The 14113-nt window shown below is 53.2% G+C and overlaps 1 protein-coding gene across 1 annotated transcript in view; it reads right to left on the bottom strand.

Moving 5' to 3' along the window:
• The window catches only part of PTK7 (protein tyrosine kinase 7 (inactive)), a 79561-nt gene that overhangs the window by 50045 nt on the left and 15403 nt on the right, over positions 1–14113 (bottom strand). The window contains exons 6-11 of the mRNA XM_088450693.1: positions 8007–8137; positions 7098–7364; positions 6710–6843; positions 6140–6275; positions 5940–6059; positions 5497–5646 (exon numbers count right to left, since the gene is read on the bottom strand). Coding sequence (XP_088306819.1) covers positions 5497–5646; positions 5940–6059; positions 6140–6275; positions 6710–6843; positions 7098–7364; positions 8007–8137 — 938 coding nt within the window. The remainder of the gene's footprint in view (positions 1–5496; positions 5647–5939; positions 6060–6139; positions 6276–6709; positions 6844–7097; positions 7365–8006; positions 8138–14113) is intronic.

The raw sequence follows: 14113 nt of genomic DNA on the forward strand, positions 1-14113 counted from the left end.
CAGCCCCCACCTGTCCACGAGTAGCTGAAACACCTCTGGGTGAAGCGACCATTCCCCGGGATGCACATCGTGACGGCTGAGGAAGTCCGCCTCCCAATTGAGGACTCCGGGAATGAAGACTGCCGAGATCGCTGGAACGTGACACTCCGCCCAAGCAAGAATGCGAGACACCTCCGACATTGCTGCCCGACTGCGAGTTCCCCCTTGGTGGTTGATGTATGCCACCGTGGTGGCGTTGTCGGACTGCACCTGAACCGCCCTTCCGTGAAGAGCGGGGCCGGACGACTGCAGGGCCCTGTACACAGCCCGCAGTTCCAGGATGTTGATGGGGAGAAGTGCTTCTTCCGCGGACCAACGACCCTGAAGCGATAATGAGCCGATCACTGCCCCCCAACCCCGAAGACTGGCATCCGTCGTGAGCAGGACCCAGTCCGGGATCCAAAAGGGGCGCTCCTCGACCAGATGCACCGTCTGAAGCCACCAAGCCAAAGACTGCCGAACCTCCGCGGACAACACCAGCATCTGAGAGCGGATCCGGTGAGGTAACCCGTTCCATTCCGATAGAATCAGCCCCTGCAGGGGCCGGGAATGGAACTGGGCAAATTCCACCATGTCGAATGTCGACACCATGGACCCCAGAACTCTCATAGCTGAATGGACCGACAGGCGGCAACTGCTCAGGCAACTGTGTATCCGCAGCTGCAGGGAGGAGACCTTCTCTGGAGTCAGGAAAACCCGCTGCTGACGAGAATCCAGCAGGGCTCCCAAATGAACCATCCGCTGTGATGGAATCAGGGAGGACTTCTTCCAGTTTATCAACCACCCGTGTGCTTGAAGACAAGCAATGGTCAGGTGGAGATGTCGAAGAAGCACCTCCGGGGAGCTCGCCAGCAGCAGAAGATCGTCCAGGTACGGCAACAGACGTAGACCCTGACCCCGAAGGTGGGCAGCCATAACCGCCATCACCTTGGTGAACACCCTCGGAGCCGTGGAAAGGCCAAAAGGCAACGCCCGAAATTGGTAGTGATGGTTCAGGATAACAAACATCAGATACCGCTGATGTGCCGGTGCTATGGGCACATGGAGATAGGCGTCCTGGATATCGAGGGAGACCATATAATCCCCGGGTTCCATCGCCAGAATGATGGAACGTAACGTTTCCATCCTGAACCTGGGAACTCTGAGGTATCTGTTCAGAGACTTCAAATTCAGGATAGGGCGATGAGAACCATTGGGTTTCTGTACCAGAAACAGAGTAGAATAGTACCCCGTCCCGCGCTGAGACTGCGGAACGGGAACAATGACCCCTGCTTGTAGCAAGGATTCTATAGCTACCTGAATCTGACCAGCTTTGGTCTTGTCCAGAGAAGGACTCGTACAGAAAAACTGGTGGGGCGGCCTGAACCGAAAAGACAGGGCGTACCCCTGAGAGACTACTTCTCGAACCCAGGCATCCGTGGTGGTATTGTGCCAACACTGGGCGAATTGGAGAAGTCGGCCTCCCACTCTGGGGTCCCCCAGAGAGAGGCCCGTCCCATCAGGCAGCAGGCTTATCCTCCTGCTTGGAAGAAGGGCGCCGAGCACTCCATGCCTGCTTCTTGGCTTGGGTGCGGCCTTGGTCGCCGAATGTCTCGGGAAGGACTGGCCCTTGGCCTTACCCTGAACCCGAAAGGACCGAAAGGCAGAGCTCCTCACTTTAGCCGGCGCAGAGGCCGAAGGGAGAAAAGCCGACTTGGACTTAGCCAAAGTATCCACTATTCTGTCCAAATCCGGACCAAATAGTAAATCACCATTAAAAGGCAAGGCCTCCAGACCCTTTTTTGAATCTGCATCAGCCCTCCAGGACCTCAGCCACAGGGAGCGCCGAGCAGACACCGCTGCAGCCGACACCCTAGAAGTGAGCAGGCTGGCATCCAAAGACGCTTCCCCAATATAGGAAGCTGCATCCCGCATCTGTCCCACTAACGCTCTCTGGATATCCGGAGCCTCATCAGGAAAGGTATCCTCCAAGGCATTGGCCCATGCCTCAATGGCTTTAGCCACCCAGGAGATAGCCATGGACGGGCGAGCCACCGCCCCGGAAAGAGAATAAATGGACTTTAAACAAGTCTCCACCTTCCTGTCCGTGGGATCCTTCAAAGAGGAGATAGACGGCAATGGCAGCGTCGCGCTTTTGATCAAGCGGGTAACGTGGGAATCCACCGCCGGCGGAGTTTCCCATTTCCTGCAATGAGCTTCAGGAAAAGGATAGTTCGCCGCCAACCTCTTCTGTGGATGGAACCTCTTACTAGGTAATTGCCAGGCCGCCGCCATATGATCCGATAATTGATCAGACAGGGGGAACACAGTTGAGGTCACCTTGGCCTTTTTAAAATTAGGAAACTTCGACATAGGAGCCGGCACATCATCCTCAACATGTAGGATAGCCCGCACCGCCCTAACTAAGGCTGGAACATTAATGGAGGACTTAGCTTCCACCTCCTGCCCCATGACATCAGAGTCAGAGTCCTCATGGATTTCTCCATCATCTGAGGACACTTCCGAGTCCGACAACTGCGCAGCTAGTGAACTCACAACCGGACGTTTAGACACCCTTGGTGGCACATCACCTTGCAACATGGACTGAAACGCCGAGGATGAAGCCGCCAGACTCTGTACGGAGCTGGATAGAACATCCACCCAAGGCGGAGGAGTCGTCGGAGCAAAACTCTGCAAAGGCACTACAGACTGACGCGTCCCTGGGGAAGACTGCACATACACAGGCAGTCCCGAGTAAGGACCCACAGTCTGGGCCCCGGGGGAAGACCGCAACATTTGTGGAACCCTCGGGGAATGGGGGATGGTGGGCTGCGGTAACGCCCTAGAAGGGACCGCTGATGGGACCGATAACCGGTCCGCAATAGACGCCAGCACCTGTGAAAACATCGCCCAAGGAGGGTCCTGTGATACAGGGGGGTTGGAGGGGCCCGGTACCAGCTGGCACCGCCCGCACAGACCATCCTGAGATAAGTCCTCCCCATCAACTCCAGCAGCACAGCGTCTGCAGGAAAATAGCACAGGAGCCACAGAGCGCTCAGTCTCCTCATCAGACATGATACCGTAAATCACAAGAAACAGGTATCACCAGAGGAATTACGGTTTTAACACCCGCGCACTCACCAGTATGCGACACAACAGCCCAGATATGGTACTGTGTAGCACACAACAGTATGTGACTGACCCCACAAATACGTGTTTTATATAAGTGAGGGTCTCAGAAAAACGCCCTTCCCCCACACACCTGCCGGGCCGTAGGAGAAGGAAAGGGATAGTTATAAGCTGACAGTAAGGAGAATAAGTCACAGACAGGCAGCACTAGCAATAGTCACATACAATGCAGAAAAGTTATACTCACTGCACCTTCCGCTACAATCAACCGCCCAGATTCAGTGTCTGGGAGGGCTATAGCGCTGTGTACACTGTCCTTTAGCAGGGGAGAGGTACACAGGGGGACCGGTCCACTTGATACCGCCTGGGAGTCTGCGATGTGCCAATAAAGATGGCCGCCGGAGACCTCAGAGGAGGAGTGGCCGAGAGATAACCTGATCCCCGTCGCGTCCGGCAGCAGTCAAGGGAGTCCCCAGAGCCCGGCTAGTACAGGCTCTGGGGTCCCGCCGCGATCCCCAGAGCTGTACTGGCGTCGCGGCGCCAGCGGGGAGAAGGAGCGGCAGCGTGGACGTCCTAAAGGACAGTCTGATGCTGCCGCTCTAACAGTGTAAAAAAGTAGAAAAAAATAAAAAATTTCTCTTTTAAAATAAAGCTTAGGGGCTGCTCCTGCAGCCCCACTGCAACAGGGTGACCCGACTCCGGCCGGGCACCAACTAAAACTGAGGTGCCTGTGGCCGGGGCGGGGTATAGAGGAGGACGGACCCAAGTGCATCCTGGGAGCAGCAAAGCTTTAACTGCGTGGTGCCCGTGGATCCAGATCCAGCTATACCCCAAGGTCAACCCTGTGGACCCCCTATGGACCCTGAAGTAGAAACCGGAGGTATCAGGGGAAACACTCGCATAGGAGCATCAGCTGGCAGCCGCAAGCCAGCTCAGTTTGCCCCTTTATTACACCACAGTGGTTGGATACCGACGGTAAGTGACCTTATTGTAGCACACGGCAGGTCGCAAGCCGGCTCCATCAATCATTTTGCCTACATATATACTAGCAAAGACTGCTTTCTGGCTGTTTGTCTCACGTTGCTCTGGACTGAACTCAACAAATCATTGAGCTAACTATGAATAGATCTATTCTAATACATACATACATACATACATACATATATATATATATATATATACACACACACACACTTATACATACACACATATATATTTGTGATTAATTTACGCCACTATTGCGCCGCTTATATTTTCTGTGTCTTTTTAATATTGGGTTGGCTACCCATCTGCTGCTGCTTTTGGTGGTGTACAGAGACATCACTGCATCCCGGCGCCTAGTTTAATACTGTGTTGTACCAAATAAAATACGTCGGAGCCCATGTAGTCACTTCTGATGGCTGACCAGGTCGCACTTGTGTTTGGGCTGAAGGACCAGTTTGTAGAAGAGCAGATGCATTCAGGACAGCGTGGGGTAGATTTACTAAAAGCCGATTTTGGTCGATTGTGTGTTTCAGGGTCTAAATAACACATTCTGCTAACATTATTTTTGACATCTATTTTTTTTTAAACAATGTAAAAAAAAAAATCATCTCTAAGTGATGTGTGATTTAGACCCTGAAATACAAAAAGTAAAAAAAAAAAAAAAAACACCCAACATTGACCAAAAATCAAACACAAATCGACTTTCAGTAAATATACTTCTAAATCACACATTTACGAACATGATTTTTGGCATAGTTTAAAAAAATATGTAAAAAATCATGTGTTTGTAAGTGTATGATTTAGACCAGGCTCTAGGAACCTCAGGCCCAGGGGCCATATAAGGCCCCCGGAGTCATTTGGTCTGGCCCTCTGAGTTATTTTTCTGCTAGCCTCCTCTGGATAGCAGGGTGCTTATAATGGCATCCTGCGGCCAAAATATATATGCAGCAGTGCCAATTGGAGCATCCTTAGGATGCTTCAGACAGTCACATCGCTGCCTTAACAGCTCCCCAAAGCATCCTCAGGATGCTCTGAGCATTGCTGTAATTACTGGCGATTGTGGCCCCGTCCCCAAGTGACATCACACGGAGAGTCGTGGCCTGCACCTGGCCCGCGAATAATGTTATATATATCAAAATGGCCCTCGGCAGAAAAAAGGTTCCCCACCCCCGATTTAGACCCTGAAATACTAAGAATAAAAAATAAAATCCGACCTTTAGTAAATGTACCCCCAAATGTCTCTACAATTGTGTCTTACTTTCATCAGGTTATTAGATAAAATGAAACCACTGATTGGCAGCACTTGTCCACAGCTCAGTATGAAACTAGTAAGGATTATCCATCAAATCTTACAGAAGGACTCACCTGCTACAGTGAGATGGACAGAAGCTTTTATCTCCCCCTGCAGGCTGTTGGAGGCAATACAAGTGTAATTCCCGGCATCACTTCGGCTTACTCTGTTAAAGCTCAAGAGCCCGGCTTTGGACTTCGCATGAGCAGGTAAATGACTTCCATCTGCCAGGTGAGAACAATGTGTCATGATACAGTCTCCAACAGAGTCACAGACCCAATGACCAGCAACAAGCAGCTCTCCCTCTGCGCTCAGTGCAGACTACATGCACTGTGAGAGAAGTGGAGTCTGTAAGTAACCAGAAGTGAAGTGTAGGTACAAGGGACCACATAGTGCATTGCAGGAGATGCGGAGTGTTTGATTAACCAGGGGCCTTAGTGCAAACTGGGACATGTGGCTTGCCATATGGGTATACAGAGCATGCTAAGACACGTGTAGGAAAGATAAAGGAACTGACCTGCTTTCACCCACTGTATTGTGGGCTTTTCCTGGCCTGTTGCAGAGCAATGTACAGTAACCTCTTTATCCAGCTCCATGCACTGCTGTGACTGGGGGGAAGGAGTAAACTTCAAGTTCTCTACAACAGAATTCAGCCAGAGATCAGTATTAGAGGTGACGGGGATGTTACCATCACCCCCGCTATATAGCGCCTCTTACCTTGCACGTGGACGCGGGCCTGAGCGTCTATGCTCCCGGCAGCGGTGCTGCTTACACACTTGTACACCGTCCCGTCATACACCTCCACAGTCACTATCTTCAGAGTCCCGTTCTGGAACACCTGAAATCGCGAGTCCTGTGAGAGAGAACAGACTAATCACCACAGAGGAGGAGCTAGAAAACGTAGGGACAACAGACAAGTCACACGGGAATAAGGACTGGGGGTTTGATTCAGAGTTGGGAATAAAGTAAAGCCCGATACAGACTAAATGATTTCTTGGACGATATGCCCGGTTCTGACGGCTCAGAACGACATATCGTCCAAATCGCGTAGCGCGTTCCCACTAAGTCGGGCTGTGTGTGCTCCCCTGGGGTCGTCAGCCGCATCGTCAGGTCATCCCTACATGCAGCTAAACCTGCCGATGCTACTGAATGCCCCATGCATCGGGAAGCGTCTGGGGCCGACATTTCGGGCACCAGTTTGTCTGTTGTGTACCGGCCGCCCGGTATGTCGGCCCGTTGGTGGACACACACACACACACACACACACACGGTTCTAGGTTTGCCAACCTTGGAGATGGGGTTGCCATTGCGATACCAGGTCACACTGGGCTCCAGAGAGGCTTTGCTGTGACAGTGGAGAAATCCAGACTTCCCTTCCTCCATCCCAGTGTCTTGAGGCTTTTCAATCCATTCTGGAGCAGCTACAAAAAGGTCAGAAGAAGGGAGACTCAGAAATAGCTGCAGGGGAGTCGGCAGGGATGCGATGCCGCTCCTCCAGTGATCCCCTCGGCAATGCCAGGAGCACTGCAACCTACTTGGGGTTACATAAGGCCAAGCATTGCACGGCTGAGCCCCCTGGGTCTCTGTCCCTGTCCCCTACAGCAGGGCAGACTTTGACGACAAAGCATTCAGCAGGCTATTACATTTACCCCTAGGAGTCGGTTGTTGCCCTTACTTGCCACAGTGACGTATACATCCTGCTTGCGCTCCCCGGCTTTGTTTGCAGCGTGACAGGTGTAAATGCCGGTGTCCTTCTCCGTTATAGGGCTGAAAACCAATTCATTACCGTCCTGGTAAACCCTGTCCTGTGTGGGAACACGTTGTCCATTTCTTGTCCACCATACAGTAGGCGGAGGCAGACCGCGTGGCTTTTCACATGAGATGCGCTGAATAGTGTCTGCCGTGAGAACCCGTGAAGGTAGGGCGCGTATATCCTCTATATCTGTAGGGAGAGAACGGAGTCATGGAAATAAGAGGGGGAACGTAACAGTAGCACAACACACAGTAAGCGGCCCAGGGGGTGTTATAAGGCTATATTACCACACTAGGGAAGTTGTTAAAAGACACACATTAGGTTACAAATACATAGGGCCTGATTCAGACCCGGTCACAAGCGCTGAGCGCTCGCAACCGGGTCGATGGTGGCCCAGAGCGCACGACGGAGCCGGCTCCGTCGTGCGCATGACCGAGACCCGGATAGCGACGGGCAATCCGTCGCTCCGGGTCTCGCACCAAAGTGGGCGTGCTGTCAATGTTGAGTGACAGCACGCCCCCTTTGGTGGGCGGGCTGGGGGGGGGGGTGGCTGCCCAGACGGAGGCGTTCCCATGGGAACGCCTGCCGTCTGGGGGCGGCCCCACTGACATCACAAGTGATGTCAGTGGGAGAGCTTTCGGCTCTGTTTGAGGCGAAAGCTCTCTGGGGCTTGCGGCCACGAGACCCTACCACAAGGGTTTCGTCGCAAGCCCGATGGTCGCGATGGTCTTGACCATCGCGACCATCATCCTGGCCACTCGCATTAGCTGTGGGTGGCAACAGAACATTACATCATACAGACCAGCACATAACAATACAATCAGATCTTACCAGCCAGGCTGAGTTTGACCTTGAGCACTACCTGCTTCCCAGTCTGCCCGGTGCCCACACAGCGGTAGGTGCCAGTACTGCGCGGCTTCACAGAACTGACCAGTAGGGAGCCATTGCTGTAAACTGTGATGCTACCAAAAGAGAGGAGAGGAAACGTTAGATTTGCCCCTTTCCCAGTAACACCTAACGTTTCCTCTGTAGGCAATGCTGAGAGGGACTATAGGTATTGAGGGGAGGATCAGATGTATGTAGTGACAATAAAGGATGGAAGCAGGGACCCCCGCCCGCATGCAAAAGAGGCAGGCACTATAATGTGTGGATTAAACATTTAAAAAAAAAAAAAGTCATCATTGGCTCTAGACCGTTGTTGCAGTATTGCACAGCCGCTAATTAGAAAAAGGTGCGCAAATCTAAATAATGGAATTAGAGAAAGTATTAACTGCGGCGTTGCAAACTGGCATCTACTAGAATGAATCTCCAAACCATCTGATAATGTGATAACGCTCTTCCATTTATTAATAGCCTTCATAAAACATAATAAGTAAATGACATGCAAATAATACGAAGACTAGTAACACAGTAATAAACCAATCACATAACCGGTGGATGTAAAACACTATAAACACTGGGCCGGATTCATTACGGATCGCAACAGTGTACGCAGTCGGCCTATTGTTGTGCGCTGCGCATGGATCGCGGTCACGCAGATCATGGTACGCCATTGCAGAGTGATTGACAGGTAGTCAGCATTTGGGGGTGGTGACCATTAATAGGATCACTGATTCATTTTGCGAGTGTAAAAGATGTTTATATCAGTGGCTCAATGAGAAACTGAACTGTTAAATCTGGAGAACAAGAAGACTTTGATGAATCTTGGTTACAGCTGCGGATGACCCTCCCCTGCTGCTATCTATACCAGAAATCAGCATTAGTGAACATGCTTCTGGTGAAGGTGCACAATGCACTGAAACGCATTAAGCAGATCATTATTTCAAGACTTTTTTTTTTTTTTAGAAAACAGCTTTCACATTTTTATTCATCCGACATTTGGCGTGGAACCCGTGAAGATTGCCTCATTTTCATGCTACAAGCTCCAGTCACCAAGCGGTTCGGAAACCACTGCTTACTGGCCCTCCAGAAACATGCTGGCCCAGGGTTGATGTCCACCTCCGCTGGCTGGTGGAGCCGGATAGTAACAAGCGAGAGCGACTTTTGCATCCTGCAAAAGGTGAAGGCGGACCCCGGCTGTACCTATCCTAAGCCCGCCATATGCATGCTGTCTGGCTCTCCTGAGACATACAGATATAACACCTAAGAGTTATTCAGCCAGACCACTAGCAGAATGCCTAACCAATAGTTGATCCAGCACTACGGCCAAGTGCTTATAAATCTCTGATCCATCCACTTCATACAGTTAGCACAGTGTTCTTCCCAGGCATCGCCCGGCAGAAAAAGCCTACCACTCGGCACTTTTCCCCGCCGACCCCCGCTGTGGAATGCTGGCCTCTGAAGTGACCGGAGGCTAAAGAAGCCTCCGATGGCTTCAGAGGCCAGCGTTCCCAGTGATGCACTGCGCGGGTGACGTCATCCGCCACGTGAGGAGCCTGCCCCGCACGCCTGCTGGATCTAGTTAGATCCAGTCAGTGTGAGGTAGTGGCAGCGGCCAGCAAGTAAAGGTAAGTGCTGGGCTGGGGCCAGGACAAGCCTGGGGGCACTGCACAAGGGACACTATTAAGCCTGGGGGCACTGCACAAGGGACACTATTAAGCCTGGGGGCACTGCACAAGGGACACTATTAAGTCTGGGGGCACTGCACAAGGGACACTATTAAGCCTGGGGGCACTGCACAAGGGGCCAGCCTGGGGGCACTGCACAAGGGGCCAGCCTGGGGGCACTGCACAAGGGGCCAGCCTGGGGGCACTGCACAAGGGGCCAGCCTGGGGGCACTGCACAAGGGGCCAGCCTGGGGGCACTGCACAAGGGGCCAGCCTGGGGGCACTGCACAAGGGGCCAGCCTGGGGGCACTGCACAAGGGGCCAGCCTGGGGGCACTGCACAAGGGGCCAGCCTGGGGGCACTGCACAAGGGGCCAGTCTGGGGGCACTACTTCAGCCAGGGGGCACTACATAAGGGACCAGTCTGGGGGCACTACTTCAGCCAGGGGGCAATGCATAAGGGCAAAGTTAAACTACAGGGGGCAATGCATAAAGGGGAAAACTACAGGGGGCACTGTATAATGGGCACTTTAGACAGAGCCAGTGGGGGAGCAGCATGAGACCTGTCGGGTTGGATTGGTAAGGTGCCCTTTTCCCGGCACGCGCATAATTGCGAAGGCCCCCACCCGGCTACTTTTGGATGCCACCCGGCTGGAAAAAATTTCTGGGGAGAACACTGTATCAGGTTAGTGACTTTGATATTGAGATATCATTTTCACCGAGACCTACTGAGCTTTGGACACACCAGCAGCCCAGATTTACACTGACTGACAAACAGAACAGTTACAGGCTTTGCTAGAGCGAAGCTTTGTCTCCATCCAAGTTGTACTATTTGTTTTTAAGGAACATTATCTTACAATTTCCATTTATAATTAACCGCTACATTGAAACTATTGCCTGGAACTAGAGACTTTCTTCATATTATGTCAGTTTAAACTCTCTTTCTACTTCAGGGTCCATAGGGTCCACAGGGTGACCTTGGGGTATAGCTGGATCCTGGATCCTCGGGCACCACGGAGTTAAAGCTTTCAGCTGCTCCCAGGATGCACTTGGGTCCAACCTCCCCTATACCCCGCCCCCGAGCCACAGGCACCTCAGTTTTAGATGGTGCCCGGCCGGAGTCGGGTCACCCTGCGGGGGGGGTCTGCAGGAGCAGCCCCCTAAAGCTTTTTTTTAACTTAGTTAAATTTATTTATTTTTTTACTACAGTTTTTCTACAGAGCGGCAGCGCTGGGCTGTCTGTACAGACGCCCACGCTGCCGCTCCTTCTCCCTGCTGGCGCCGCGACGCCAGCACTGAACTGGGGATCGCGGCGGAGGAAGCCAGAGTCTGTACTAGCCGGACTCTGGCTTCCCCCGGGACTGCTGCCGGAAGACGCCGGGGAGATCAGGTAAGCCGCGCACCGCTGATTAGCGGCGGTGCGCGGGTTCCTTTCAAATGCAGTCCCATGCCCCCGGTCTAGGGGACAGACCGGGGGCGCTAGCGGTGGCGGCGGGCCCCCCCTCCAGCGGAGGCATACCCCGCCAGACCACTAGACCACCAGGGTTAATATCGCGGCAAGCGGGATGCCGGCAACCCGGGGGTTAATATGCTAGCCAGGGGAGGAAGCCTTCCCTGTCAGCGGCTCCTCCCCTCAGCTCAGCGCGCCTTTCAGCTCGTAGTCTGGCGTCGCTGAGCTGCAGATACACGGCCACTCCTCCTCTGAGGTCTCCAGCGGCCATTTTCTCTGTGGCAGCGTGGATACTCTCAGGGAGCACGCGGACCGGTCCCCCTGTGTACCTCTCCCCTGCAGAAGGACAGTGTACACAGCGCTATAGCCCTCCCAGACACTGAATCTGGGAGGTTGATTGCAGTGGAAAGGTGCAGTGAGTATATCTTCCTGCATGGTATGTGACTTTTGCTAGTGCTGCCTGTCTGTGTCTTTTTTCTACTTACTGTCAGCCTGTACCTATCCCTTTCCTTCTCCTACAAGCCCTACAGGTGTGTGGGGGAAGGGTGTTTCTACTGACCTCACCTATATAGATCACGTATTTGTGAGGTCCGTCACATACAGTTGTGTGCTACACGGTACCATATTGTGGGCTGTTGTTCAGCACACTGGTGAGTGCGCACGTTTTCTTCCTAAGTCATGTCTGAGGAGGAGATTGAGCACTCCGGGGCTCCAGCATTGTTCTCCTGCAGGCGCTGTTCTGCAGGAGTGGATAGGGAGGATTTGTCACAGGACGGCCTGTGCGGACGGTGCCAGGCGGTTCCTGGTACGTCTAAACCTCCCATTTCGCAGGAGCCACCGTGGGCGATGTTTTCCCAGGTGCTGGTGTCCATCGCGGACCGTCTGTCGGTCCCGACTGCCGCCCCTACTAGGGCGTTGCCCCAGCCTGCCATCCCCCATTCCCCGGGTGTCCCACAATTATTGCAGACTCCCCCGGGGTCTCAGCCTGTTGGTCCCTATGCGGGGTTGCCAATGTATATTCAGTCCACCCCTGTGGCACAGCCGGCTGTGGTGCCGTTTCAGGCTCCTGTGACAGCTCCTCCACCCTGGGTGGATGCGCTTTCCCACACTGTCCAAGATTTGGCGGCAGCATCTTCGGCTTTTCAGTCGATGTTGCGCAGTGACGTGCCCTCCAGGGCGTCTAAACGCTCAGTCATGGCACAGGCTGCGCATCTTTCGGATTCTGAGGGGTTCTCGGATGATGGTGAGGTACAGGATGACTCAGCCTCAGATGCCTCAGTCCAGGAGGTAGACACTAAGTCTTCCATCAATGTGCGGGCTCTGGTTAAGGCGGTGCGGGCTATTCTTCTGATTGAGGATGAGGCACCCGCTCCCAAGTCAAGGTATCCTAGTTTTAAAAAAGCTAAGGTTACTTCTGCAGCGTTCCCCTTGTCTGATCAGTTGACTGATCACATGGCGGTGGCCTGGCAGACGCCCAGTAAGCGTTTCCTGCCACAGAAACGCTTGGCGTCCAATTATCCATTCCCAGAAGCGCATTGTAAGAAATGGGAAACTCCGCCTGCAGTCGATTCCCATGTAACACGCCTCATCAGGAGTGCTACTTTGCCATTGCCGTCTATATCCTCGCTGAAGGATCCTACGGACAGGAAGGTGGAGACTTGTCTAAAGTCTATTTATTCTCTCTCAGGGGCTGTAGCCCGGCCGTCCATGGCCATCTCCTGGGTGGCCAAGGCCATTGAGGGGTGGGCCAACGCCTTGGAGGACACGTTTACGGATGAATCTCCGGACGTCCAGGGGGCGTTGTTAGGACAGATGAGAGATGCCGCCTCCTACATTGGAGAAGCATCTTTGGATGCTAGCCTGTTGACCTCTAGGGTTTCGGCGGCAGCAGTGTCTGCTCGTAGATCCTTGTGGTTGCGGTCTTGGAGAGCAGACGCGGATTCAAAGAAAGGCTTGGAGGCCTTACCTTTTAATGGGGAATTACTATTTGGTCCGGACCTGGACAAAATAGTAGATACCCTGGCAAAATCCAAGTCAGCCTTCCTCCCTTCAGCTACTACACCTGCTAAGGTCCGGAGCTCGGCGTTTCGTTCCTTTCGGGTTCAGGGCAAGGCAAAGGGTCAGTCCTTCCCGAGGCAGTCCGCACCCAAGACCGCCTCAAAGCCAAAGAAGCAAGCCTGGAGTGCTAGGCGCCCTTCTTCCAAGCCAGAAGATAAGCCTTCTGCGTGATGGGACGGGCCTCCCTCTGGGGGACCCCAGAGTGGGAGGCCGACTTCTTCAATTCGCCCAGTGCTGGCACAATACCACCACGGATGCCTGGGTGCGAGAAGTGGTCTCCCAGGGGTACGCCCTGTCTTTTCGGCACAGGCCGCCTTGCCAGTTTTTTTGCACAAGTCCTTCTCAGGACAAAACCAAGGCCTTGCAGGTTCAGGAAGCCATAGAGGCCTTGCTGACGGCGGGGGTCATTATACCCGTACCACAGTCTCAACGTGGGATGGGGTATTACTCTACGCTGTTTCTGGTGCAGAAACCCAATGGCTCTCATCGCCCCATCCTCAATTTGAAGTCCCTGAACAGGTTTCTCAGGGTTCCCAAATTCAGGATGGAAACTTTGCGTTCCATCATACTGGCGATGGAACCGGGGGATTATATGGTCTCCCTGGATATCCAGGACGCCTACCTCCATGTGCCTATAGCAACATCGTACCAACGGTTTCTGCGGTTTGCTATTCTCCACAACCACTACCAATTCAGGGCTCTACCCTTTGGTCTCTCCACGGCACCAAGGGTATTTACCAAGGTGATGGCGGTCATGGCGGCTCACCTTCGGAGCCAGGGGATACGGTTGCTACCGTATCTAGACGACCTCCTCTTGCTGGCAAGCTCCCCGGAGGTACTGATCCAGCATCTCCACCTGACGGTCGCTTGTCTACAGGCGCACGG

The sequence above is a fragment of the Taudactylus pleione genome, unplaced genomic scaffold (assembly GCF_031769625.1).
Source record: "Taudactylus pleione unplaced genomic scaffold, aTauple2 ptg000522l, whole genome shotgun sequence".
NCBI lineage: Eukaryota > Metazoa > Chordata > Amphibia > Anura > Myobatrachidae > Taudactylus > Taudactylus pleione.